The sequence below is a fragment of the Thamnophis elegans genome, chromosome 12, assembly GCF_009769535.1.
Source record: "Thamnophis elegans isolate rThaEle1 chromosome 12, rThaEle1.pri, whole genome shotgun sequence".
Taxonomy (NCBI): domain Eukaryota; kingdom Metazoa; phylum Chordata; class Lepidosauria; order Squamata; family Colubridae; genus Thamnophis; species Thamnophis elegans.
In genome coordinates, this window is record NC_045552.1 from 9,856,730 (window position 1) to 9,883,596 (window position 26,867).

Below are 26,867 nucleotides of genomic sequence, written 5' to 3' on the forward strand. Positions count from 1 at the left end.
TGTCTTGGCCTACAGAAAGAAGAAGGGCAGGTGAAGCATTGAAAAGAAGGACTAGGGGATGACATGATAGCAGTGTTCCGATATTTGAGAGGCTGCCGGGAAAGAAGAGGGAGTCAATTTATTTTCCAAAGCACCAGAAGGCAGGACAAGAAACAATGGATAGAAACTAATCAAGGAGAGAAGCAACATGGAATTAAGGAGAAACTTCCTAGCAGAGAAAACAATTAACCAGAGGAGCAGCTTGCCTTCTGAAATTGTGGTCTTAAAGACGTTGGAGGTCTTTAAGAAGAAACTGGACAGCCATTTGTCTGAGATAGTATAAGGTCTCCTGCTGGAGCAAGGGGTTGGACAAGAAGATCTTCAAGGTCCCTTTCAAGTCCGTTATTCCATTATTCATTTCAGGAGGGATCCTCCCCAGTTTTCCAGAGAGTAAAAGGAAAGGAACTTTCAGTCTTGCAAGATTTTGTGAACGTAACCTTATAGTAAAGATAGAGCCGGTACTCCTGGTTGGGCTTCTTGTCTGGATTACCTTGCATTGCTAGCAACAGCCCAGGATCCATAACCAACAATCTGGGATTATCAATCCTTAGGTTGCTGTTGCACTAGGACTTCTAGTGTGTAAAGAGCCGAGGTGGCGCAGTGGTTAAATGCAGCACTGCAGGCTACTTCAGCTGACTGCAGTTCTGCAGTTCGGCTGTTCAAATCTCACCGGCTCAGGGTTGACTCAGCCTTCCATCCTTCCGAGGTGGGTGAAATGAGGGCCCGGATTGTTGTTGGGGGCAATATGCTGACTCTGTAAACCGCTTAGAGAGGGCTGAAAGCCCTATGAAGCGGTTTATACGTCTAACTGCTATTGCTATTGCTATTCTGTATGTCAGATGGGTTGGCAGTATTTGACTTTGGCCATCTAGGAGTCCTGCCAGTTTCTCTTCTCCACCCCAAACGGGACTTATGAAATATTTCTGATTTTTGTTTTTAACCGCCTCACTGCTTTTATGCTGGGGACATTTCTCCTTGCATTAAGGGTCTCCCAACAGTTGGGCTGCTGTAGGGTGGGCATCGGATTTCAAAGCGCCACAGTTCTCTGCCCTAAAAGCACATTCAGGCAGGGGAGAATATATGAAGTACTGCTTCCCTCTGCTGGCACAAGGGAGCAAACAGAATAAAACAATGTCTTGGTTGTTGTTGTTTTTTTTAAAGAAGAAAAATATTGTTATATAAGCTTTGCGTTTCATTCCAATCTCTGGGAGAAGATCCCTGCCCAAGTTGGCTTTCCAAAAATTAGAACCAGACAGATGTTAGTGTATAGGATGAAAATCCAACAAAGATACCTTGGATAACACCACGTTCATTTCTCTAGGACAGGATTCACACATCACACCAAGAGCCACTATTTCCTTAACCACACTTCGCCAGTAGTCTGGCTTTACACAAGATAATATGTCAAATTAGACAATATTACAGCTTAGGCAACGTATGAATGTGGTGTGATTACGACAGCCCCTTTCAACTTCCAGCACCGAACGTGGATGCCGGAGGAGGTTTGTGTATGAATTCTCACCAATCATGTGTGTTTGTGTGTGTTTCTCTCCCTCTCTCTCTCTCTCTCTCTCTCTCTGTGTGTGTGTGTGTGTGTGTGTGTTTTCTAGCATAACTTTGGAATGCCTCAAGCAATTTCAACCAAACTTGGTACATAGATGACTTACACTCTGGAAACAAATATTGTGGGGGGGGGGGGGGTAAGACGCCCCTTTGGGGTGTGTGTTCTGTTAAGATACAGCCTGTTGTGTCTTAAAATTGCTTCTACTGTACTGCCATAAAATGCCTTCCACTGTACAGCGCAGTGGAGTTGCCATGATAACGGCTTCACAGTACCCCACAAGGGGGCTCCCTCTGGTAAGGGGGAAAATTCAACATTAGAAATTATGTTTGGTCCGGACATTTTCCTTCTATAAATAAATAACATGGGCAACATCGAGATATTGGCTAGTATTGTATAAAACATCAACAAAGGGTTGAAACAATTTTCCTACTGAGCATCCTCAGGTTCAGGTTGTATTCAGTAGCCTTAAACCTCAATCTTGGCCATTTGATAGTGGACATTCAGGGAATTCCAATCGACATGAAGTAGCTCGGGTTGAGAAATCCTGTTTAAACCCTTCAATTCCTGAATATTGTCTTTGCGTGAATGCACAGCGAATGCATACAATCTGCATATTAGCTGTAACTGACCTAGTTAGGGGAGGCAAACAGGAAACAACTTCTGGTGTACTGGCAAAAATCCAATTTCTCCTTACTGATGGCCTGATGCTGTGCATGCCTGAGGTCTAGCTAGCAGTTTTCTTCTGTAGGACCTCTCTCTACAGAAGAGAGATCACAATGGAAAGGTTAGCCTTCTAGGGCAAAGTTTCTCAATCTTGACCATCTTAAGATGTGTGGATTTCAACTCCCCGAATCTTCAGAGTTGACCTACACACAACTTAAAGTTGCTAAGTTTGGGCAACGCCACTCTAGGGAAATGTTCTACTACGGCAAACAATTGTCCTCTTACTATCAATGTCATCCTACTTCTCCCTTTTTCCCTTAGGTTGACCGACACATTTCTTCAAACATAAACAACATGAAACTCTTCTGCAAGACGCTGCTGGCCTTCTGGGTCCTATTTGAAGGTACTTTTGGACAAAAGAATGAGTTCTGCCTTGGTAACATTCTCCCAAATTACATTGCGATGATGACCCATCAGAAACCCAAGACGTATCTCATCTAATTCTTTGTAGGTTGGGTTTCAAGTTGCTTGTAGACCAATTTCTCACTGGGTTAACTATTAAGAGTTGTCAAGCTTGACAACTTTACGATGGGTGGACTTCAGAATTCCAGAATTCTTGGAATCCACACATCTTAAAACTCGATAAGGATGAAAAACACTGCTGTAGAGTATATAAAACCTTTGATATTCCCTTTAGTGCTTTTTTTTTAGTAGTGAAAGGATCGGGAATACAAAGAGCAAACTCGGGGTGGTGATATGGGCTTGTATCATAATATAGGAAAGATCTTGTGGAGGAAGTATGTGGCTTTGTATAAATACTGTATTCCCCCCCACACTCCCACCAATATATGTTGATGACTGGAGTCCCACTAGCAATAGCAATAGCAGTTAGACTTATATACCGCTTCATACGGCTTTCAGCCCTCTCTAAGCGGTTTTACAGAGTCAGCATATCGCCCCCACAGTCTGGGTCCTCATTTCACCCACCTCGGAAGGATGGAAGGCTGAGTCAACCTTGAGCCGGTGAGATTTGAACCGCCGAACTGCAGATAACAGTCAGCTGAAGTGGCCTGCAGTACTGCACTCTAACCACTGCGCCACCTCGGCTCCTTGCCTTGTTGATCATTATGGACAACAATTGGTGGCAACTTTTTTCTTCTTCCAATAAGAGATGCCAGTCTCAAGGGAAGGAAATCAGGAATCCCCCAGTCTCTACCCTGAAACTACCTCCCATTAAATCTGTAGCGCTGGCAACGCTATTCAGTCTCACTGCTGTGACACTGTCAGCCATGGAGAGAAATGATCTCCGTGGCCTTTCCTGCTGATTCAAAGGCAGGTGAGATGCAGGTAAGACAGCCACAAGGGAGGTTCCTGGAAGGGACCTCAAGTCTACCCCTATTATTCGTCATACCCAATAAGAAGGACCAGTTATCCCAGTCAATATTGTACAAGGCAGTTTTGGGGTAAGGCATAAACTGCCAAACAGGATGAGGGAATGGTGCCATGTGGAGCAAACATGGAGAGAGAATGCTCACAGTCCATAACGAGAAAAGTCAGAATCGGCAATGAAGCAGGCAGTCAATCAATCAGGTGTTTTTCTCTCTCCTTCATTGTGAGTCTCTTCTGCCTCCTTCCAAAGGGGTCTTGGCTGGACCGTGGAGCGCCTGGATGCCCGAACACATCACTGCCTTTGAGGGCACCTGTGTGGTTATCCCCTGCCGCTTCAGCTACCCGGAGGAGCTACGCCCGGCAACCATCCATGGCATCTGGTACTTCAACAGCCCATACCCCAAGAATTATCCCCCAGTGGTTTACAAATCCCGCACCAACATTATCCACGAGAGCTACGTTGGACGCAGTAGGCTGCTGGGAGAGCTGAATTTCCGCAACTGCACCCTGCAGATCTCCCGTCTCAGCCCTGAACTCTCGGGGAAGTATTACTTTCGGGGAGACCTTGGTGGCTACAATCAATATACCTACCCAGAGCACAGCAACCTCGAGGTCATCAGTGAGTATCAGGCAATGCTAGTGGGAAATACCAGTTCTAACTCTTGCTTATAAAGGATTGAGTCTAAGCTAGTGATCCCTTTCAAATAGTACGGGAATCAGCAGCAATTAAGTGATGGAGGAGGCTTCCTTAAATAGGACAGAGTAGAGTAGAGTAGAGTAGAGTAGAGTAGAGTAGAGTAGAGTAGAGTAGAGTAGAGTAGAGTAGGAGTAGGAGTAGGAGTAGGGAATAGAACAGAGCAGAATAGAATATTGGTCGTGTGATTCAGAGGTGGGTTCCTACCAGTTCGCACCTATTCGGTAGAACCGGTTTGTCAAATCTACCGAACCGGTTAGAAGAGGTTCCACCAGTGGACCCGGAAAGCAGGCCACACCTACAGAAGAGGTTCCAAAATTTTTTGAAACCCACCACTTGTCCTTGGATATGATAATTCTACACTATCATGCTCATATTTATAAAACTCAGTGCCTCTGTGAACAGTGAGGATGACTGCTGCGTTTGTGGTGCAATCAGAACATTGCGTGTGTTGAAGTTTTTTTAACGCAAACCAAAGATGCCTTTTAAAAAACAAGTTTACATCATAGCAATAGCAATAGCAGTTAGACTTAGATACCGCTTCATAGGGCTTTCAGCCCTCTCTAAATGGTTTACAGAGTCAGCATTATTGCCCCCACAGTCTGGGTCCTCATTTCACCCACCTCGGAAGGATGGAAGGCTGAGTCAACCTTGAGCCGGTGAGATTTGAACCGCTGAACTGCAGATAGCAGTCAGCTGAAGTGGCCTGCAGTACTGCACTCTAACCACTGCGCCACCTCGGCTCATATTCTTATGCATGCCAGTGCTGTGTGTGAGGTAATTTAAAGTGGTTCTGACAAGTGTCGTCAGTATCTTCATATCCGGTCACATGGGCGGCAAGCCACTCCCATCCAGTCACATGGGCGGCAAGCCACTCCCACAAAGGAGGCCACACCCACAGAGTAGTTTCGAACAATTTTTGAAACCCACCACTGGTGTGATTGGACACACAAGGAGCAGGGGGGTTTCTGTTTAGTCCATATTCTCTGTCTCTTTCTACTCCACAGACAAGCCCACCATTGTGAATCCTCCAGAACTGGTGGAGGGTTCAGAAGTAGAACTGCGCTGTGAGGTGCCGGATAATTGTCCAGACATGAAACCTGTCATCACATGGATGAACTATGAGAAATTGGTGGAGCATTCGGTCTACGCGCAGATAGAGGAAGAAGGCAGCACTTGGTCCCTCATCTCCATCCTGAAGTTCCTACCACTGCGTGAGAACCACGGATATGAGGTGGGCTGCAAAGTCAGCTACCCCAACACCACTTTTGAGTTTGATGGCTTCTCGACTCTGGATGTCAAATGTGAGTTGGCTGTTGATAAGTAGCATAGAACATAGAATAATGGAGTCAGAAGGGACATCGGAGGTCTTCAGAGTCCCAACCCCCTGCTTGAGCAGAAGATGCTATATCATCTTTTCTCTTTTTGAAACCCTTCAGGGCAGAGGTGGGATTCAGCAGGTTCTGACCAATTCTGGAGAACCGGTAGCGGAAATTTTGAATAGTTCGGAGAACCAGTAAATACCACCTCTGATTGGCCCTGCCTCCGTCTATCCCCACTGATCGGGAGGGAATGGGGAAGCAGTAACCTTCCCCTGGAGTGGGGAAGGAATGGAGATTTTATGGTATCCTTCCCCTGCCATGCCCACAGAACCGGTAATTGCGTAATTGTTCCTGAAGCCTAGTAGCTCTTCGATGGCATGCATCCAGGAACAACTCACTACTGGCCTCCGGCTCACTCTCCCTTGTCTCCTCCCCACTGGTCCAAGGCTCAGGTGCCTCCTGGTGGCCAACCAGCCTCTCTGCACCCTGTTCGGAGTCAGAACCCTGTCCAGGGTCCTCCACATCCTGCAGAGCCGACTCAGAGGGCCCCTCGCTGTCGGAGTCTGGTGGCAGCTCCAACAGCACCTGCTGGGCCACAACACATACATATATTAACTTTGATATCAATGAAATTTTTATAAAAATATGCCATTTCCCCAAAAATAAGAACTCCCTGGATAATAAGCCCAATCGGGCTTTTGAGTGCATGTGCTAAAATAATCCCTCCCCTGAAAATAATCCCTCCACGAAAATATTGCAACACAGCAGCAGCCATGAGGTGACCACGCTCTCCGCCTCCTGCACCTCAAAAATAATAAGACCTCCCCCCAAAATAAGGCCAAGTGCTTATTTTGGGAGTCAAAAGAAAATAAGACCCTGTCTTATTTGGGGGGGAAACACGGTATTAACTTTTATATTTTTATACTTTACATTTTTAATATTGCATGTAAGGGGACACCTGTCACCTTAATCTTGGAGAACACTGGAGAACTCCGGCAACAAGACTTGATGGACTCAGGCTCTTTAATTCCCTCCATACTATGACACATTCTGCTGTGGCATTGCTTTTCTGCAACTATCTAAAAGCAGAATTAAAACCGGGGTTCAACATTTAATAAATTATTATACTCCTTGGGTTACAACCATTTCATTGTTCAAAGTTAAAATAGCGTCAAAAAAACAACTTGCAATCGTTTTTCACACTTATAAGCATCCCCCCCATCCCCCCCTGATCAAAATTTGGCTGCTTGGCAACTGGCATGTATTTATGACGGTTGCAATGTGCTGGGGTCATGTGATCACCTTTTGTGACTTTCTGACATTGCGAAGTCAGTGGGGAAATTAGATTCACTCAACAACCATATTACCAGCTTAATAATTGCAGTGATTCACTTAACTGTGGCATGAGAGGTCATAAAATGGGGCACAGCTCACTTAGCAACAGAAATTTGGGCTTGATTGTGAGATCATAAGTCAGGGACTTGCTGTAGTATCTGGAAATGCCCAACATCAGGACCACAACTGTATCTTCCACAAAATGACTCTAGCAAAAGCAAGCCCCGTTTACTAATGTTCAAAGTCCATAATCTTACTTACGTGGCTCAAGCTTCTGTCATAGAAAATTGCTTCCCCATTCTGCATGAGTGGAAGGGATTAGGAGTTAATTTAGCACTTAATTATGTGGTAATTAATGGATTCCTGGCCCCTGAGCCATGTGAAAAGCATGGGTTCCCGGTCATTTTTTGGGCTCCCGGTTTAATTTTAATGTATTCTTCCCCCCTTTTTTATTGTTAAAGATGATCTGTTTTGCAAGTCACACTCCTCAAACGTGCATATTTCATTTCCCATGAGATTTCCTTCATCTCTAATCAATGTCACTTTCTCTTCCACGGGAAAACCAGAAACTGGGAATATATGATTTCAAATGAAAAATGAGCTAGCGTGCTAATAACAGCTTCTCCCCCATTGTCAATCTTCCCTCTTAAATTCTGAATCTGCTTTTAGTTCACATATTAACAAAAAAGCTAAGTTAGCCAGGGAAAGGTTACACACGAACATAAGGGAAAGTTGTTGTTGTTGTTTTTAATTAGACATCTATCCACCTTTCTAAGGGCTTGGCAATCTCATCATTTAATGGAATAAAATAGCTCCAACTCTGCATAGGGAACCAAGGGGGGGAAAGTATTAAGAGGATGTGACCAAGAAAGACAAGATAGCAATAACACTCATAACATTTATAATAACACCACTATAACACCACTTTATAGTGCTTTATAGCCCTCTCTAAGCTGTTTACAGAGTCACCATGTCGCCCCCAACAATCTGGGTCCTCATTTTACCAACCTTGGAAGAATGGAAGGTTGAGTCAACCTTGAGGTGGTCAGGATCGAACTCCAGGCTGTGGGCAGAGTTAGCCTGCAATACTGTATCCTAACCATTGCGCCACCATGAGAGTCATGATGATGATGATGCTGATGCAAAGCCCATACATGCCCAGAGCCGAGGTGGCGCAGTGGTTAGGGTGCAGTACTGCAGGCCACTTCAGCTGACTGTTATCTGCAGTTCAGCGGTTCTAATCTCACCAGCTCAAGGTTGACTCAGCCGAATAATAGGGGTACACTTGAGGTCCCTTTCAGGAACCTCCCTTGTCTTACCTGCATCTCACCTGCCTTTGAATCAGCAGGAAAGGCCACGGAGATCATTTATCTCCACGGCTGACAGTATCACAGCAGTGAGACTGAATAGCGTTGCCAGCGCTACAGATTTAATGGGAGGCAGTTTCAGGGTAGAGACTGGGGGATTCCTGATTTCCTTCCCTTGAGACTGGCATCTCTTATTGGAAGAAGAAAAAAGTTGCCACCAATTGTTGTCCATAATGATCAACAAGGCAAGGAGCCGAGGTGGAGCAGTGGTTAGAGTGCAGTACTGCAGGCCACTTCAGCTGACTGTTATCTGCAGTTCAGCGGTTCTAATCTCACCGGCTCAAGGTTGACTCAGCCTTCCATCCTTCCGAGGTGGGTGAAATGAGGACCCAGACTGTGGGGGCGATATGCTGACTCTGTAAAACCGCTTAGAGAGGGCTGAAAGCCCTATGAAGCGGTATATAAGTCTAACAGCTATTGCTATTGCTAAATGACAACTCCCCAAAAGTTGTTTGCCCTAAGGTGACTGACATCCTCACTTTTTTTGACCATACCTGGCTGATACCTTTCTTACTAGCTTTATCTGCTGCAGAAAGAAAATTGAATATGCACCCCAAAGGTGATCTCTTTATCTGTCCTTTGCAGACCCGCCCCGTATCCTGCAAGTAAACTCCTCTGTGGAAGTCCTACATGGCGCTCACGTGTTCTTGATGTGTATTGTGGACAGCAGTCCAATAGCCATGATTTCCTGGCTCCGAGAAGATGAAATTCTCCACGAGGACTTAGCTGGGAACCTCACGCTCTACCTCGACAATGTAACTCACCTGCAGGATGGCATCTACACCTGTGTGGCGGAGAACATTTATGGCAAAGACAACCACTCCCTTGCCTTGTCTGTGCTGTGTGAGTGCTAACCTGGGGCTCTGGGATGGATTCCCCGTTCTGGAATAAAGGCTATTGATTTTATTTATTTATCAAATGTGTTTGCTGCCCATCTCGTATCCAACAACTCTGGCAGCAAGGATAACCTGGAACCCATTAATGCTACCCAAGGTTTGTACAATATCCTTTGGAATTTGTACAAACCTTGAGTTGCATTAACGGGTTCCAGGTTATGCTTGCAGCCAGAGTTATTGGATACATTTTGAAATGTGTGTTTGTGTGTGTGTGTGTGTGTGTGTGTGTGTGTGTGTGATTTACAGCATACCTCTGCAATGCCTCGAGCAATTTCAATCAAACTTGATACACAGATGACTTACTCTCTGGAAACAAATATTGTGGGGGGTAAGACACCCCCTCCGGGTGTGTGTTCTGTTAAGATGCAGCCTTTTGTGCCTTAAAATGGCTTCTACTGTACTGCGCAGTGGAGTTGCCATGGTAACGGCTTCACAGTACTCCACAAGGGAGCTCCCTCTGGTAAGGGGGAAAATCCAACATTAGAAATTGGTCCGGATATTTTCCCCCTATAAATAAATATCCGGGCAACGCCGGGTTATCAGCTAATGTAAAAATAAAAATGTAAGGAAAATGTTGTTTTCTCAATCCTGGAGTGTACAGAATTGGATTTTTTTTAAAGCTCCTTTTAAATTGTCCTTTTTTAAAAGTAAAAAGATGCATTAAGCTTATCAAAAGCATAGTGTGAGTGTGTGTGTGTGTGTGTGTGTGCGTGTGTGTGTGTATGTGTATTTGTAATGGCAGCAGAGTTTCTCGACCATAAATGTGAGCACGGGTGGATTTTGTCTCCCAGAATTCCCCAGCCAGCATGCTGCCAAAGTTAGAGAATTACATCCAGATGTGTTATGGATGTTTCCAGGCTGCCATGTTTTAATTTCTTTATCTCTACAAAATATGTTAAAATTGGCCAGTGATCATCCTTACATTCTTTGAAACTCTGGGAAGTGCAGGAATCACAGCAAAGTGTCCTCAACAGTTAACTAATGGCAAAACGTGAAGAAACATAATTTAAACAGATTTTTTTCTTCTGGAACCAGAGAAAAAACTTTGGGAGCCACATACTAGCCACAGACCATTGGCTATCCATACAGTACAGGGGTGAAATCCACACCTTTGCTACCAGTTTGGCAGCAATGTGAGCCTAAGTGCCACCTGCGTATGCGCAGGAGCATCAAAATGATGTATGGGTGGGTGGGCGGAGCCTGCTACTGAGCGCTCCTGGCAAGCAAGCGAACAGCGAGGGGGGGGGGTATTCCGCTGTGCCACACGATTTAGATTAGCTGGAAAGCAAGAAATCCTGCTTTCTAGCTAACATAAATCGCATGGCACAGCTGTTTGTCGGAAAAACCAGTTCACCTGAACCAGTAGCAATTTTTGTTTACTACCAGTTGCAGTGAACACCTGGCATCTTTGCTACTGGTTCGGGCGAACTGACCTGAACCGGTAGCATTTCACCCCTGCTACAGTACCTATATAGAATATTGCTACATTTGCAGGAAGAATAACTTGAGTCAAGTTTCAACCTTACTAAATCTTTGAAAGAGTGTCACTGGAATGCTTCTGGAATGTGGAATCTGCTCTTAGATGCGGTGACACCATGTTTTGGGTTTTTTTTTTTAAAAAAAATGCATGTCCTTCTTTGACTTTGTCTCCCTGTGCAGATGCTCCTTGGAAACCCATAGTCAACGGATCCATGGTGGTCCTTGAGGGAGAGCCTGTCTCTATCTTCTGCAGCTCGCAGAGCAGCCCTGAGCCAACAATCACCATCTACAAGGACAAGAAGCCATTAGCCATGGGGGTCTACCAAAGCCAGGTGGAGCTGGAGTTTGAATCCGTGTCACACGAAGACGACGGCGAATACTGGTGCACAGCAGAGAACCAGTTTGGCCAGAGCAGCACTGCTTTCAACCTCACCGTTGAATGTAAGCACTGGCCTTGTGCCCCGAGAGGACCTTTTCGGTTCTAAAGATCTCAAGCACGTTTTGGGATTGGGTAGAATGGGACACTGGATCAAAAGTGGGTTCCTACCGGTTTGGCCCGGTTCGGCCGAAACCGGTAGTGGTATGCCGGCCTGGGTTGCGGGAACCAGCAGCGACCCAGGCCTGCCATGCCTCCGAACTGGTTCCCTGGTCGATGCAGCATGGTATTTTTTTCTTCATTTTTTAATGTTCTGCTCATGCACAGACCTATTTATAGGCAGCTGTGCACATGCGTGTACCAAACTGGCAGTAATGTTGGCAGCAAACACCCCCCCCCCGCGCGCGCATTGGATCATGCCCTTTGAATGCAGAAGGCCTCAGCTATGAACTCTGGCATTTCCAGGAAAGAAAAGCTTTGGGGAACTGTTGGCAGTAAATTTGGATGAAGCTGGAGAAGAGGAACTAGTGAATTCCTCCTCTATATTGTTGTAGACAAAAGGGCTATGCCTCTCCCCACTTATTCTCTTTTCCCGGATGTATTTGTTGGAAGTAGACATCTCAAAAGAATGTGGATGAACCCATTACTCTGTCATATGCCTTTGCATAAATGGAGGAGCTTCCATAGAGAGGACTTCTACAGTTCAAGAAAGCTATTAGAGGCATGGTGTTGCAGTGGTTAGGACGCAGTATTGCAGGCTAATTCTGCTCACGGCCAGGAATTCAATCCTGACCGGATGAGTCAGCCTTCCATCCTTCTGAAGTTGGCAACATGGGGACCCAGATTGTTGGTGCGGGGAGCAATATGCTGACATTTGTAAAATGCTTAGAGAAAGCTGTAAAGCAGGGGTGAAATCCAGCAGGTTCTGAAAGGTTCTGGAGAACCTGTCAGAAGGAAATTTTGATTAGTTCGGAGAACCGGCAAATGCCACCTCTGGCTGGCCCTAGAGTGGGGTGGGAATGGGGATTTTGCAGTATCCTTCCCCCTGGAGTGGGGAAGGAATGGAGATTTTGCAGTATCCTTCCCCCTGGAGTGGGGAGGGAATGGAGATTTTGCAGTATCCTTCCCCCTGGAGTGGGGAGGGAATGGAGATTTTGCAGTATCCTTCCCCCTGGAGTGGGGAGGGAATGGAGATTTTGCAGTATCCTTCCCCCTGGAGTGGGGAGGGAATGGAGGTTTTGCAGTATCCTTTCCCCTGGAGTGGGGAGGGAATGGAGATTTTGCAGTATCCTTCCCCCTGGAGTGGGGAGGGAATGGAGATTTTGCAGTATCCTTCCCCCTGGAGTGGGGAGGGAATGGAGATTTTGCAGTATCCTTCCCCCTGGAGTGGGGAGGGAATGGGGATTTTGCAGTATCCTTCCCCCTGGAGTGGGGTGGGAATGGGGATTTTGCAGTATCCTTCCCCTGCCAAGTCCACCAAGCCACGCCCACCTAGCCACACCCACAGAACGGATAGTAAAAAAAATCTGAATTTCACCACTGCTGTCAAGCACTAGGAAGTGGTACGTAAGTGCTATTGCTATTAGTACATCCTGGATTGCACTTCAATCTCTTTATTTTTCTCCACAGTTGCTCCCCGTATTCTTCCGGACTCCAAGTGCACAGCCGCTCGGGATACAGTGAAATGCATCTGTGCGGCCAAAGCTAACCCAGAAGCTATGATCACCTTTGAGTTGCCCACCCGCAATGTGACGGTCAACGAGACCGACCGGGAGTTTGTGTACTCCCAGAAAACGGGCTACATTGTCACCAGCATCCTGACTGTTCAGAGGGAGGTTGACTCTCAGCTCTATATAGTCTGCTCTGCCAGGAACCACTACGCCACCAAGAACCAGCAGCTCCAGTTCCATCACTCCAGTGAGAGTCCCTGCAGGCAAACACCACCTCTGATCCCTCTGATTCTAATCTATTTGGCCCTAGGCGGTCTGTTCTGACCCGGCTCCCAAACACAACGAACACTCTTGTAGTTAACTAAATGTTCCCTTTATTAGGAGCGCCGAGAGCCATGGCAAAAAGTCTTTCTCTCACACACAACAGGCTAACAAGCCGGTCCAGCAAGGAGATGGATAGTTGTCTGCCACATGTATTCATCTCCGCGCCCTGCCTGTTGGTTCCACCACAAAACCATGGTAGACAAAAGCGCGCTCGCCGAAAGCGCGTACGTGACGTCATCACAGCGCGACGAAAACATCGCGCTGTGAGCGGTAAATTTAAAATTAAAGCGAAAACCTTACCCTAACCCCCCCCAAACCTAACCCTAAACCTAACCCTAACCCTAACCCTTAACCTAACCCTAACCCTAACCCTTAACCTAACCCTAACCCTAACCCTAAACCTAAACCTAACCCTTACCTTTATGTGGATCGGCTTGCTTTAATTTTATTTTTATTTCAATTTTTAATTTTTTTCGTCGCACTGTGATGACGTCACGTACGCACTTTCGTCGAGCGCGCTTTTGTCGAGCGCGCTTTTGACGGGTCACGTGCCTGTTATCCCCAGAGCTAGGATGGGGCTTCACTAGCAGTGGTGGCTTTTCCATCCCAAGGACCGGCCCATAGATTTCCACTGTTCTCCTCTCCTCCCCCTTCTGTGCATCTGCGCATCAGGCACTGGACCCAGATGTTCCTCCTCTTCCTCATCATCCACCTCCAGAGCTGGGGGCTGTTGACTCTCCATCTAAAGCTCAGGCGTAGTCTCTGTTTCTATCTCTGACAGCTCCAATCCTTCTTCCCCCTCGGAGCTCTCAGATGGCCTTGGTGCTAACCCTGAGTGCCACGCAGCCTCTTCAACTCATTCGGCTGCTGGAGGGGCCGGTGGCCGAACAGGCCACAACACCCTCTATGACAGCCTCTCCAGGGCTGCCATCAAGGGCCAGCCTTCACAGTTGTCTGAGAAGGCTGACACATCAACTATCGGCCCACTGCACAGCTAGCAGCCCCCTGATCTTGCTAGGTCTCCTTGGCGGTGCTCTTTCCTATTCAATGGCCTTCTTCCAAGTGAGAAGGCAAGGACTACTACAAAGGACCACAGCTTTTGCATAGCTCTCCGTCTCACTCTGGACAAGAATATGAATTAATAGCTTTAGGAGGCAAAGCATTGAAAAGAAGTTGAACACACTGGCCAGTTTTAGCCTGGAAAATAAGCAACCACAGATTATGTGTTAGAAGTTTTCAAATAACAGCTGGGCTGTCACATATAAGTGAGAGATCAAACTTGGTTGTCTCTGACTCCTAAGAGGAGAATCTAAACTACCACCATTAAATTCCAAGCAAAATATTTTTTTTTTAAATTATACTGTAAAGAACCTTTTGACAGTATAAACTAGCAGAGTGGGACAAAAGGAGGTAGGGAAAACGACAAAAAGCGGTAGATTGCAGTCATGTAACTGCAGGACACTGCAACCAAACAAAAATGCAAGCTAGTTGTCGCCAAGCACCAAAATGTGATCATGTGAGTGTAGGGGATGGGTGCAGCTTCAAGGATGAATCATAATCAGCCATGGTGGTGCAGTGGTTAGGGTGAAGTACTGCAGGCTACTTCTGCTGACTGCTGGCTGCCTGCAATTTGGCAGTTCAAATCTCACCAGGCTCAAGGTTGACTCAGCCTTCCATCCTTCCCGAGGTTGGTAAAACGAGGACTCAGATTGTTGGGGGCAATAGGCTGACTCTGTAAACCGCTTAGAGAGGGCTGGAAAGCATTGTAAAGTGGTATATAAATCTAGGTGCTATTGCAGACTGACTCTGCCCACTGCTAGGAGTTCGATCCTGACCAGCTCAAGGTTGACTCAGCCTTCCATCCTTCCGAGGTGGGTAAAATGAGGACCCAGATTGTTGGGGGCAAGAGGCTGACTCTGTAAACCACTTAGAGAGGGCTGGAAAGCATTGTAAAGTGGTATATAAGTTTAGGTGCTATTGCTATTGCAGTCTGACTCTGTCCACTGCTAGGCGTTCGATCCTGACCAGCTCAAGGTTGACTCAGCCTTCCATCCTTCCGAGGTGGGTAAAATGAGGACCCAGATTTTGGGGGGCAAGAGGCTGACTCTGTAAACCGCTTAGAGAGGGCTGTAAAAGCACTGTGAAGCGGTATATAAATCTAAATGCTATTGCTACAAGTAGCCTTTTCTGCCATGGCTTTACACAGTTGTTCAACAGCTTGCCATTTAAACAAGGACTACCTGTATTAAATCCCTTCTAATTCCCACTTCCGGAGCTCCTCTCTTTGGTGCAGAAGGTCCAGTTTCCATCGATCCCTTGTTTCTTGGCAACAGTGAGATCTATTTAACATGCCCCGCAAATCCAGAGATTTACGATTTACTCAACAGCCTCCATTCAAACAAAATTGTGTTGGCGCCATGTATGAACCAACCCGCTTATGTTTCACCACCATCTTGTCTCTTTACATGGTTTCTCTTTGCATTCACTTTTAAACCTGTCTGTTGACCTGTGTCTTCCTTTCTTCCAGACAGTCTGATGTGGGCAAAAGTTGGACCGGTGGGAGCTGTTGTGGCCTTTGCCATACTCATAGCTGTGGTGTGCTATGTCAGCCAGGCTAGAAAAAAGTAAGTTTTGGGGAGAAGGGAAGTCCAAGCCCAACTCCCTTTGGTTTAAACGCAACTGAAAATGGTTTTTTCCTATGACTTTGACGTAGAAACACACAGCAGGGTTTCCGGTGTAGTGGGTCACCAATCAGGATTTGTGCAGAACTTCAGAATTTAAACCGACCGGATCGAACCAAGTTGCTTCCTGCAAAGGCTCACAGGCCTTTGTTCCTCCTTTACGTCTTATGGGAGGGGACAATCATCTCCAAGCCTTACTCCCAGGTCTCCCTTTTTGTCTTGACTGTTCTTGCCTTCTGGCAGCTCTGTGCATGCGCACACTGGGAACAGGCTCCAGCTGTTCGTCTGCCTCACTGATGTCTGACTCTGAAGGCAGCTGATAACTGTCAGACAGCTCTGGCCCCATCTCTGCCTCCGATGCAGAGCCCTCATCAGAGCCTTCCCCAGACTCCAGGACTGGCCCAGGTTCCTCCCCAACCTCCTCGCTGTCCGAATCTGCTGCCAGCTCTGCAGGTCGCCAGCGTACCACAACACCATCATTGCTCAGGTTTGCCTTACGTCAGTGTTTCTCAACCTTGGCACCTTGAAGATATGCGGACGTCAACTCCCAGAATGGAGTTGAAGCGGTCTGGGGAATTCTGAGAATTCAAGTCTGCATATCTTCAAGTTGCCAAGGTTGAGAAACACTGCATTATTAGAGCCGAGGTGGCGCAGTGGTTAAATGCAGCACTGCAGGCTACTTCAGCTGACTGCAGTTCTGCAGTTTGGCTGTTCAAATCTCACCGGCTCAGGGTTAACTCAGCCTTCCATCCTTCCGAGGTGGGTAAAATGAGGACCCGGATTGTTGTTGGGGTCAATATGCTGACTCTGTAAACTGCTTAGAGAGGGCTGAAAGCCCTATGAAGCGGTATATAAGTCTTAACTGCTATTGCTATTGCTATTGCATTAAAGCCATAATCTTTTAACTACATTTTGGTGTATTATCTGAATCAAAGATCAAAGCGATACATATATGTAATATCTATCCACATATGATACCCATCCTTATTGAGGAGCCCATATTAATTTCCGGAAGAGCGGGTTCAGAACCTCAACTTACAATTGTAACTGACCCCACAATTTCTATCGTAATTTATGACGCTCATAAATTATGTCAACTTGTGATCAAATCCAATATTATGCCCGTAGGGAGGACAGTTGTAAAACAAAACCATGGTCATTAAGCAAGCTTGTCGTTTGCTATTGGAAGTTTTTTGGGGTTTTTTGCCAGGAACTGGCATTAAACACTGGTTTTCCGCAAAAAAACATCGTGAAACACCATTGTGTGACTCAGGATACTGAAAATGGGCATAAATGCATGCACAAATGAATGCCCAAAATGTGCTTGTGTGACCATGGTGGGCGAGAGACAAATGTTTCAGAACTTTAAATCTGAATTGTAAGTCCCATTTTCAGGGTGTGTTGTAACTTTGAACAGTCACTAAGCAGCCAATCATAAATTGAGGACTACCTGTTTTATGTTGCCTTACTCAGTCTTAGTCTTAGTTCTAAGTCTCATTTAGGGCAGTTAATGTTGTTATTGTAATTATTTCCATTACTCCAGAAAAAACAATGATAATCCTGGCTTTGGTCAAACAGAAAACCCTCCTGTTGTCTACAGCGGAGATTACAGGAATCCGGGCAATCTGGAAAAATCAGAGGTACCAATAACTGTACTTATTAAGTTGTTTTGGCAGGACTGTGTTGGTGGGTCCCCTCCGTACAACACACACAACCTCTCTCACATAACCTCTCCTCTGCCTCTCTTTTGCTGCCTGGCTGCAACTGCTGTAAGTTGCTTCTGCCTATAGGCCAAAATCCATTCCAATCTTCTGGAAGGAGAGGACAGGTATATTCCGCACAGCTCAGTATTTTAGAACAAGGCAAACCAGAAAGCTTTTTAGAGGCTCCAGGTGGACGGTTTCTCCATTAGGCCTCATTTGGGACAGTACAGGCAATGGCCCTTAGACCAGGGGTGTCAAAGTCAAGGCCCGGGGCCCAGATCTGGGCCGGCCCATGGGTACTTAGATCTGGCCCGCAGGGCAGCCCTGGCAACAGCGAAGGACTGGCCCGCAGTGCTTCTGCCAGTGAAAACAGGCTTCCGAGCTCCGTTTTTGGCTGCCGTGGACTCCTGAAACCCTCTGCCAGTGAAAACGGAGCTCGCAGAAGTCCGTGGCAGCCGAAAACGGAGCCCGGAAGCCTGTTTTCACTGGCAGAGCGCTCGGGCCACCACAGGCACCCCTGACAGAACTGACATTGAGCTGGCCACGCCCAGCTCGGCTACCCAAGGTCAAACACAACTGATGCGGCCCTCAATGAAATTGAGCTTGACACCCCTGCCTTAGACCCATCCATGAGAAGTGCCCTTCCAAAGGATGGTTTGTTTTGGATATGGTCAGAGAGAGGATAATTTTTCTTCCTGCCTTTTTTTTTTTTTTTTTTTGCACTCGAGTCAGAAGCACTGCTTCCTGTTGAAGGATTAGCTGGTGACATCACCATTGTCCTGGGGGGAGGGTGTGCCCAATTTGGGCTGTTTTCATGTCCCTGGCAGGAGCTAGAGTGAAGGATGGGAGCTCAACCACCACCACCCCTACGGCAGCTCTAGGATCTTGAACATTGGCTTGCTAACACTCCTACCCAGGGTCCCAACCACTCGAGCCCCCGTGCTGCTTTGTTCTTCCTGGTAGCATAACTAATCAGCCCTAAGAATGGTTTCTTTACTCGGGGTTTGCTGGCCTATCGATTTCAGCAGAAAAAAAACCACAAGCACATACTCCAAATATGACCTTGATAAAAGAAGATGAGAAGCTCAGATGGACATTCTGCCCTACATCACTGCCATAGCCATGACTTATTCAACGATCTCATGGTTTCAATCTCTCTCCCTGACTTAAGCTATGCTTCATGGCACCCCAAACTCACTTCATGGCAGCGTTCCAAGTAACACCCCTAACGAAATAAGGCTCTGAAGCTTGAGGTTCCTCAAAGTTCCATTTTATTAGAGGTGTCGTATTGGCACATCTGGGAAAACCCGAATCTGAAAGCTTCCAGGTTTTCCCCACCCAAATGAAACTTCCCTGCCCAACACCCACTTGTGTCAGGCACCGTCCCCAACCGGAGATGCCTCACAGTCACACCACTCCAGGTGCAGGGCAATATGTCCTTGCCTCTCTGAGAAAGGAATGTTATTTTGACTATACTTCCTGTTCTGATCTCCCCCCCCCCCTCTGTACGCCAAGGCACTCCACGACAAGATTACTGCTAGGCAATTTATTCACCGTAAATTAACACACTGACAAGACCTGGGCAGCAATCCAGACTTCCAAGATAAGAAATACACCCGAGAGCTTCTCCAGTGTTGGTATAATTAGTTGAATCCTGCAAACAGCCTCCTCCCAAAGTCTCTCCTTATATACTCTCTTGGGAGGAGCCTAATTACAACCACCTGGATCCAATTATCTTCTGTATCTGCGTAGTTGCTCTCGGCGTTTATCTGCCCGCCTTTGCCTGGCGTCCCGGACCAACTCCCTTAGCTCCTCCCCACTGCTCTAAGGCCTGACATCATGGGCACACTCCCTTTGGCTTTCACCGCTGCTCCATGCCTCAGGCACCTCCTGGTGGCCAACCAGCCTCTCTGGTCCCTGCTCGGAGTCGGAACCCCGTCCAAGGTCCTCCACATCTTCCAGAGCCAACTCATAGGGCCCTTCGCTATCAGAGTCTGTTTGCAGCTCCAACGGCTCCTGCTGGGCCACAACACTTCCCATACTTCATATAATGCAACCCCGCTCCCGGTTTCCCACAGCACTAAATGTGGCAGGCTTGAAGGCCCAATGCAAAAGATGGCTTCCAGGCCTGACAGTTGTCCTTTCTCCCTTTGAGTCATTAGTGATTACTCTTCCTTCTCTAATAGTCTAAAGAGATCTGCTCCCTGGAAAGTCACTGACCTGGCCAAGTAAGTATGGACTTCCCTGTCCACGTGTAATATTGTCATCCTCTCATTGCCCCCTCCTCCTTTCCCACCAATGGAGAATCCATGCATGTGTTTATGGGCTTGTATGTCCGTTCGTGGCAGGAATCTAAGTGTCTGGTCAGGGATAAGAAGCTAAGCATGGTTGGGTTGGGTTATGAACCTGGAAGGGATGTCTCCAGGGAATTCCAGGGCTGTAAGCTTGATTAGAGAGTTGAAAAACACCTCAGAAGAAGACACAGGCGAACCATTTCTAATCTGGTGACAAGGAAACTGCATGGAGTCTTCCATGAAGTCACCAGGAGTTCAAGGTGAATGAAAGGAGATGTAACCTTAATAAATAAAAAGGCTGAGAACATACTGAAACATATAACAAGCCCTTTTTTTAAAGAAAAAAAACCTGGTTGGAAGCAAAGCCTAGGGAGAAATTAATAAGAAAATTCAGAGAAACAATCACAACCTGTGGAAAAGAAACTGATTTTTTTTCCCCTCGTCACAATCCTTATTTCTTTAATTTCCCCTTCGTCTCTGCTCTTGGCACACCCTCTCGAGATGGAAGCAGAGTAGAGCCACTTCCATGAAAAATGGACGGTGGCTTTTACTTTGAGTGTTTAGAAAAAAAAACAGGGTCTGCCCAGCGGTGGGTTTCGCATTTTGTTACCACTGGTTCGCCCCTCGCGCACGGCTTCTGTGCATTCGCCCAGCCTCAAAAATGTGCCTAAATAGGATGGGGTAGAATTTCAGCTACTGGTTCAAACCGACTGAATCCCACCTGGTTTTGCCACAGTAAGCCTGACTAATTTAATTTTTTTTTTCTTTTGCTACCGGAGGCCACATTTTTTTTTTTTTGTCACATTATTATTTTTAGTTCAAAAAAAAAAAACAACTGCCAGGCATATGGTAGTAACATCTCTGAAGAAGGCACAGGCAGATTTTTATTTTCCTGCTCTGCTTTTTCACTTTTGAGGGGGAGATGTTTTTCAGAGGAAAATAGACATGTTAAGTCTGTTAACATACCTCCCTTAGACCAATAAGATCGCACAGGATGGGCCTTCTCCGGGTGCCTTCAGCGGGACAATGCCGGATGGCGACGCCTAGGAGTAGGGCCTTCTCTGTTGCCGCTCCGGCCCTATGGAATGAGCTGCCCCCAGAGATCCGGGCCCTGCCCACTCTCATGGCCTTTCGCAAAGCCATTAAGCTTTTCCGGCAGGCCTGGGGCTGTTGACCCCTTGATGGAGGTCCAGCCCCCTTTCGACTGGCTGTTTGTTGAGTTTCTTTTTTAACTTTGTTGTGTCCCATTGTTTTTCAAAATTCTTTTTAATTTTTTTCATTTCTGTAAGCCACCCGGAGTCCCTCGGGATTGGGCGGCATAGAAATTCAATAAATGAAAATGAAATGAAATGAAATGTTAAAAAGGCTTAACCCAGCTATTTTGCTTGTCGTATGGATCTGCTGCCCAAATAGGATCCTCGCAGGGAATAGCGCACTTCAGTTGGATTTTATTTTTATTTTATTTTTTTGCATGCATTTTCCATGTCTGTGATTTGAAAACATCTATCCTGGCTACGATTTCCAACTTGGGGAAAAAAATACAACCCTTTTCGATGTGGCCTGTCTTGCATTAACAGTTGCCGCGCCTGTACCCAGTTCCAAAAGCAGCTATTGTGTTGTGTGACAATATGTTGGTGTCAAATATTTTGTCTCGTGTCTGAATATCTGAAATACTCAGATATTTCTGAAAAACCTGAGAAGATAGTTCTTGTCAAGTTTCCGTGTTGTTTTGTCATCGTAAAGCTTCCGGGTGAAATTTATGTTGCGTCTATCAGTGGATCTTGGTTAAATGTTTGCATGTAAGTGGACACTTGCCATTTGTGTTCTGTATACATAGCATCCTGTCCCTTATTTCTACCACCTCAGGTCTTGCAGTGAAACGCAACCTGTCTCCCCGCCTCAGATGTTGCTGAACTACACCTCCTAACATCCCTTAGCATTGATCCTGATGGCCAGGACTACTGAGAGTGTCCTCAGCAATATCTGGAAGCCTACTTTGATTCTTCGGGAATAAACCAAATGATGTAACTCAGAGAGTGAGTTGGTGCGAGCAATAACCTGATCTTGTTTGTTTGCTCACCTCCTCCTCCAGTACGGGCGCTGTGACAAACGGCTGTTGAACAAGCGTGAGGACCTGGGGATTGATTATGCCAACATAGACTTCACCAAATTGTCCACCAAGGACAGCTATACCCTGACGGAGGAGTTGGCTGAATATGCTGAAATCCGAGTCAAGTGAGGCCTCTTCTCACCAAGGCCTTTTCTTCCCACTGGAACTGTAGTAGTTGAAAGAAAACCCCGAGCCGTCACCATCCCTGGGCTGGCCATCCATCATCTCTCAGGGGACTTCACAGTATCCACTGTTTTTGATATCCTGATGTTCGCACTCCAAAATACGGGCTGGGTTTTCATTTCCTGGAGAGTACACACTGAAGGTCACACTAACACATATTTGTGAGAGAAAAGGTTCCCCTTTTCTCTCACACATACAAATCCCCCCATAAGTAAACACTTGTCCTTTTGGCCAGCCAACAGGTTAGTTTCAGAATGATAAGAGGGCAGCTCTTTCTGCTTGTACTGTGGTAAATTCCTAAATCTTGGATACCTAGTCTAATTTGCTAGCAAACGATCAACCTAGAACATGATTCCAGTTTCATAATCGCAAGGATCGAATTGACAAATCCAGAACGGCTGTGATCTAATAGGTATCCCTCTATCTGACATAGTTCCATGAAAGAGGTTGCGTTTCTATGAGAAGTTGAACGGATTGGTTTTCACCACAATGCCCAAGAGTCTTGATCCTTCTCATCCAGGCTGGTGAACATACTGTAAGCAGTAGAGTCGGCTCTCTATCTGTCCAATGTTCACTTCACATTCCAGATTCAAGCTGGGGGGGGGGGGACCAAATTCTAGCTCATGTGTCTCGATAACTCTACATCTCTGTCTTTAACAAAATAAAAAAGGAAGCAGGGAATGCTTTAGGCACATCATTTTATTTCTACATGTATAAGACAGCGAACATTCTACCACCTTGTTCCGATTCCAGCAACATAGATTTCAGGTTAAAAAGAAACAAAAGTGATGAGATGACCGAAAACATCACCTAGTGAATTCTAGCATCTTCAGTGCACCAACCAGCTATGGTTGAAGAAATATAAAGCCTGCCCAGCTACTGTCCTTTTGACATAGCGATGGTTGGGTGACTCTAGAAGACGCTATGAATTGCTAGCATGAAAATGACCTTCGTGGTCAAGCCATTTTTACCAGATATGCTTAGATCCAATTTTACATTATGTATATCTGTTAAGTAGAAGACTAACTTCTGTTTCCTAGAATGTATGCTCTGTTTCAACGAGGGTTTCCCCATAACAGTCCTCCGTGATACATTCCTGTTGTTGTTAGCATGACTAATGAAAGTGCTGTGTGTTTTGCTGAGCAACTGGATATTGTATTCTGTAGCATCCACTCAATTCTGTCCGCAGCTTTGCCTTTTGAGATAAAAGGTGCCCTTTCCAATAAGTAAATTTGTTGGGCAAAAGGTCTTCTCTTTCCTCTGCTTGTTCAACCTCCGGAGAACAGAATCTTTGATGTCTTAAATCCAACAAGAACCCCATTGATTTTGACGACACGGGGAGGTTATAGAAGAAACATCTGGGATCCTTCATTACTTGCTGAAGACCTGCCATGGTTATATTGAAAACCTTGACTGTCCATCTTCGTGGTCTTATAGTAAAGCCTTCCAATCATAAAGCAGTTTTGCCTGCAAGAGTGGTTGGACTTCGCTTCACTTGAATGTGTTCAAGCTGGGCCGAGATAACCATCATTTGGGGCAGATTTAATTTGAAAACCTGCACTGAGAAAGAGGTTAAACTGGGTGGTTTAAAACGGCCTCTTCTAACTCCATGATGTTATGACCACGATTGATTAGATGTCCGCTTGGGATAAGGAGTAATGGAAAAGTTAAAAAGCTCCCTTGGCACGTTCTCCAAAAACTAGAATGAGGAAATAATTTGGTTAACATGTTTCATGTTACAGGCAATGACTATGTTAGGTTCTCCAAAGCTTTTAAAAGTCTGTAAGAAAAGCTTCAGGGGCATTCAAAACTGGTGACATTTTGGTGAGCCCTTTTAAAATTATAGTGATATTTTGGAGAAATAGAGACTGTTACAGCCAGAAGCATTATTTCTTTTAATTTCTCCATTCCTTTCGGCACATGGGAGGGTTAGCAACAACTGTCAGCAAAAAGGGGCAAAACAACTAGGATTTCAAGCATCTGAAGCTTTTCGTGTTTTTAAAAATAATCTCAGGAAAAGTTTTTACTGCTTGGAAAGTTTCCAGCTCTATTGTTGCATTGGAATAATGTTTACAGAATCAAATTCCACCTTTGGTTTGGTTTTTAAATCAAGGCTCCTCCTAATCCCCTTGTGTTCCAACACACAACATATCCTGTGTTTTTGTACTGTATAGAAAAAGATACTGTATTTTGCTGATTAAGCAACAGCTGAATCATTGTTTTAAAAAGTTGTCAAAGTTGGGAATTATATGAAACCCAGCTGGGAAAGGAACCCCCATCACTGAGTTAATGAGATGGCGTTCCAATTGGTGTTTGTGAAGAAAAAACTGTAATTCTCAGCTGGCAAGCTAATTCCAATCTCCTAACAAGATTAATACCTAACATTTCAGGCAAAATGTTTCTATTTATTGAAAAAGCACCTTTATTTTTTAAAAAATTGCTTTCGTTAGAAGCTAGGGGTGTAGGAGTAAAAAGATGAAATCTAGTAACATCTGGCTGTTTTGTCCAGGATCCGTTCAGCTGAACTCAGTGAAAGTTACACATTAGATCCAAGCACAAGGAAACCTATAACACTCCACATAGTTAGATTATACCCATCAGCCACAGTTGCTACAGCTGGTGGTCAGAAATGATGGGAGTTAGTGTTCTATAATATTTTGGAGAGTAATTAACTGCCCATCACTGTCCTTGTAACTAGACTTCAGATGCAGCTCGGGAGCAACAATTAAGAATAAGTCTCATTGAACAGAATGGTCCTTATTTCAAACAAGGGATAGGATACCATTAGTGAGGTACGTGCTAAGGGATCAGTTGTATTAGTGGTGGAAGTATATCTTTAAGACTGATAGAAGTTAAACACTCTAACAATCTTCCCATGGTAGATTTGGGGAGTCACCCAAATATTTTAGGGCAGGGGTGTCAAACTCGATTTCATTGATGGCCACATTTGGGTTGTGTTTGACTTCGGGTGAGGTTGGGGGACAGGGGGCGTGGCCATGATGGGTGTGGCCAGCTTGACATCACTTGTGTCGGGGGCGCCTGTGGCGACCTGAGTGCTCTGCAGGGGTGGGTTTCAACCGGTTCGCGGCGGTCCCCGCGAACCGGTTGGTCGGCGAACCCGAAAGTAAGTAACTTCCGGGAACGGCGAAGGGCCCGCCCGGCCACCCGCGCTCCTTACCCGGTTTTGACGAGTTCTGCGCTTCCACGCATGTGCAGGACGCATACAGCGCCTGCGTGATCCTCCAGGAGCATCTGGAGGATCGCACAAACGCTAGTGCGTGCACGAGGACGCCGCCGGCCCCGTTCTAACCGAACCGGTTGGAACGGGGCGAGAAACCCACCCCTGGTGCTCTGCCAGCGAAAACGGGCTCCTGAGCTCCGTTTCCGGCTGCGACGGCCTCCTGCAACCCTCTGCAGATGAAAACGGCGCTCGGGAGGGCCATGCACAGTCCTCTGGAGCTCCATTTTCACCTCGAGCAAGTCCTTTGCTGTTTCCAGGGTGGCCCCATGGGCCAGATCCAGCACGCGAGTCTTGAGTTTGACATCCCTTAGGGTATATGATTGAAGCAACAACTGTTGATCAGGCTGGAATAACTTTTTTATTTCTGATCAAAATTGTTCCTCAGTTTTGGACCTCTGGTGAATCTTCTTCTCAAAGGCAGGATGAAGTATCTGAAAACGATTCTCTGTCCCGGTATCTGAAATCCTGTGTACCAGTCCAATTTTAGCAAAGGTTGCTTTCCTTAAAGTAGCAGTATTGGTGGGGGGGGGGAAGACTTTCTCCCTCTGATTCCTGGGTTCAAACCCCCCCCCAATTTGGTTATGAAAATGTGAAAATATTCCGCTGGCCCTATGAAGCGGTATATAATAGCAATAGCAATAGCAATAGCAGTTAGACTTATATACCGCTTCATAGGGCTTTCAGCCCTCTCTAAGCGGTTTACAGAGTCAGCATATTGTCCCCAACAAGCCGGGTCCTCATTTTACCCACCTCGGAAGGATGGAAGGCTGAGTCAACCTTGAGCCGGTGAGATTTGAACAGCCGAACTGCTGAACTGCAGTCAGCTGAAGTAGCCTGCAGTGCTGCATTTAACCACTGCGCCACCTCGGCTCTATAAGTCTAACTGCTATTGCTATTGCTATTGCTATTTGGCTGATCTAGCCAGCATTCAAGTCTCACTTGATCCACCAGATGCATCTAGGAAACCCATGGATAAGAAGCTGAGGTAGGCCTTCTCTCCCACTACTGCTCCTGGCTATGTAGCATGTGAAAACAGATTGTCCCATGCAGGGGTGGGCTTCAAAAATTTTAGTAAGGGGTTCTCTGCCTGGTTCCTGGGGGGCGTGGCCATGGTGGGCGTGGCCCAGTAAGCTTCCTGCACCATGACAGGAGGGGGGCATTTTTGTCCTCCCTGGGCTCTGGGGGGGCTTTCCTCGAGCCTCTGGAAGGGCAAAAACGGCCTCCCCCAGGAACTTCCAGGAGGCCCATTTTTCGCCCTCCCCAAGCCTCCATATGGGCCCTGTACTTACCTGGCATCCCAAACAGGCCGTGTGGGGACTCCTGGGAGGGGAGGGGTGGGCAGGGCCAGCCATGGGTGGGATTTGCGGGTTCTCTGAACTGGGCAGATTCTTAGCTATAGGTTCTCCTGAACCCATAGCAGCCCACCCCTGGGCCCATGTCTGAAAGCAGCATCAAGACCATTGATTTAAGAATGAGTCTAGCACCCTTTGGAAACCTTCCAAACAAGTGGCTAAAGATCGCAGCATATTCCCAAGGT

At 46.3% G+C, this 26,867-nt stretch overlaps 1 protein-coding gene across 2 annotated transcripts in view; it reads left to right on the forward strand.

Annotated features, from left to right (window-relative positions):
• MAG (myelin associated glycoprotein) overlaps positions 1 to 25,060 on the forward strand; it is a 43,180-nt gene extending 18,120 nt beyond the window's left edge. Inside the window, exons 2-11 of one of the 2 annotated variants that reach the window (XM_032228508.1) lie at positions 2,588 to 2,669; positions 3,906 to 4,274; positions 5,357 to 5,653; positions 8,959 to 9,216; positions 10,929 to 11,189; positions 12,754 to 13,041; positions 15,646 to 15,742; positions 17,343 to 17,439; positions 19,689 to 19,730; positions 21,663 to 25,060. In XM_032228508.1, the coding sequence (XP_032084399.1) occupies positions 2,621 to 2,669; positions 3,906 to 4,274; positions 5,357 to 5,653; positions 8,959 to 9,216; positions 10,929 to 11,189; positions 12,754 to 13,041; positions 15,646 to 15,742; positions 17,343 to 17,439; positions 19,689 to 19,721 (1,749 nt within the window). In that variant the 5' untranslated portion in view covers positions 2,588 to 2,620 and the 3' untranslated portion in view covers positions 19,722 to 19,730; positions 21,663 to 25,060. The remainder of the gene's footprint in view (positions 1 to 2,587; positions 2,670 to 3,905; positions 4,275 to 5,356; positions 5,654 to 8,958; positions 9,217 to 10,928; positions 11,190 to 12,753; positions 13,042 to 15,645; positions 15,743 to 17,342; positions 17,440 to 19,688; positions 19,731 to 21,662) is intronic. The other variant, XM_032228509.1, reaches the window with a different exon arrangement.
• Positions 25,061 to 26,867: the final 1,807 nt, after the last annotated feature.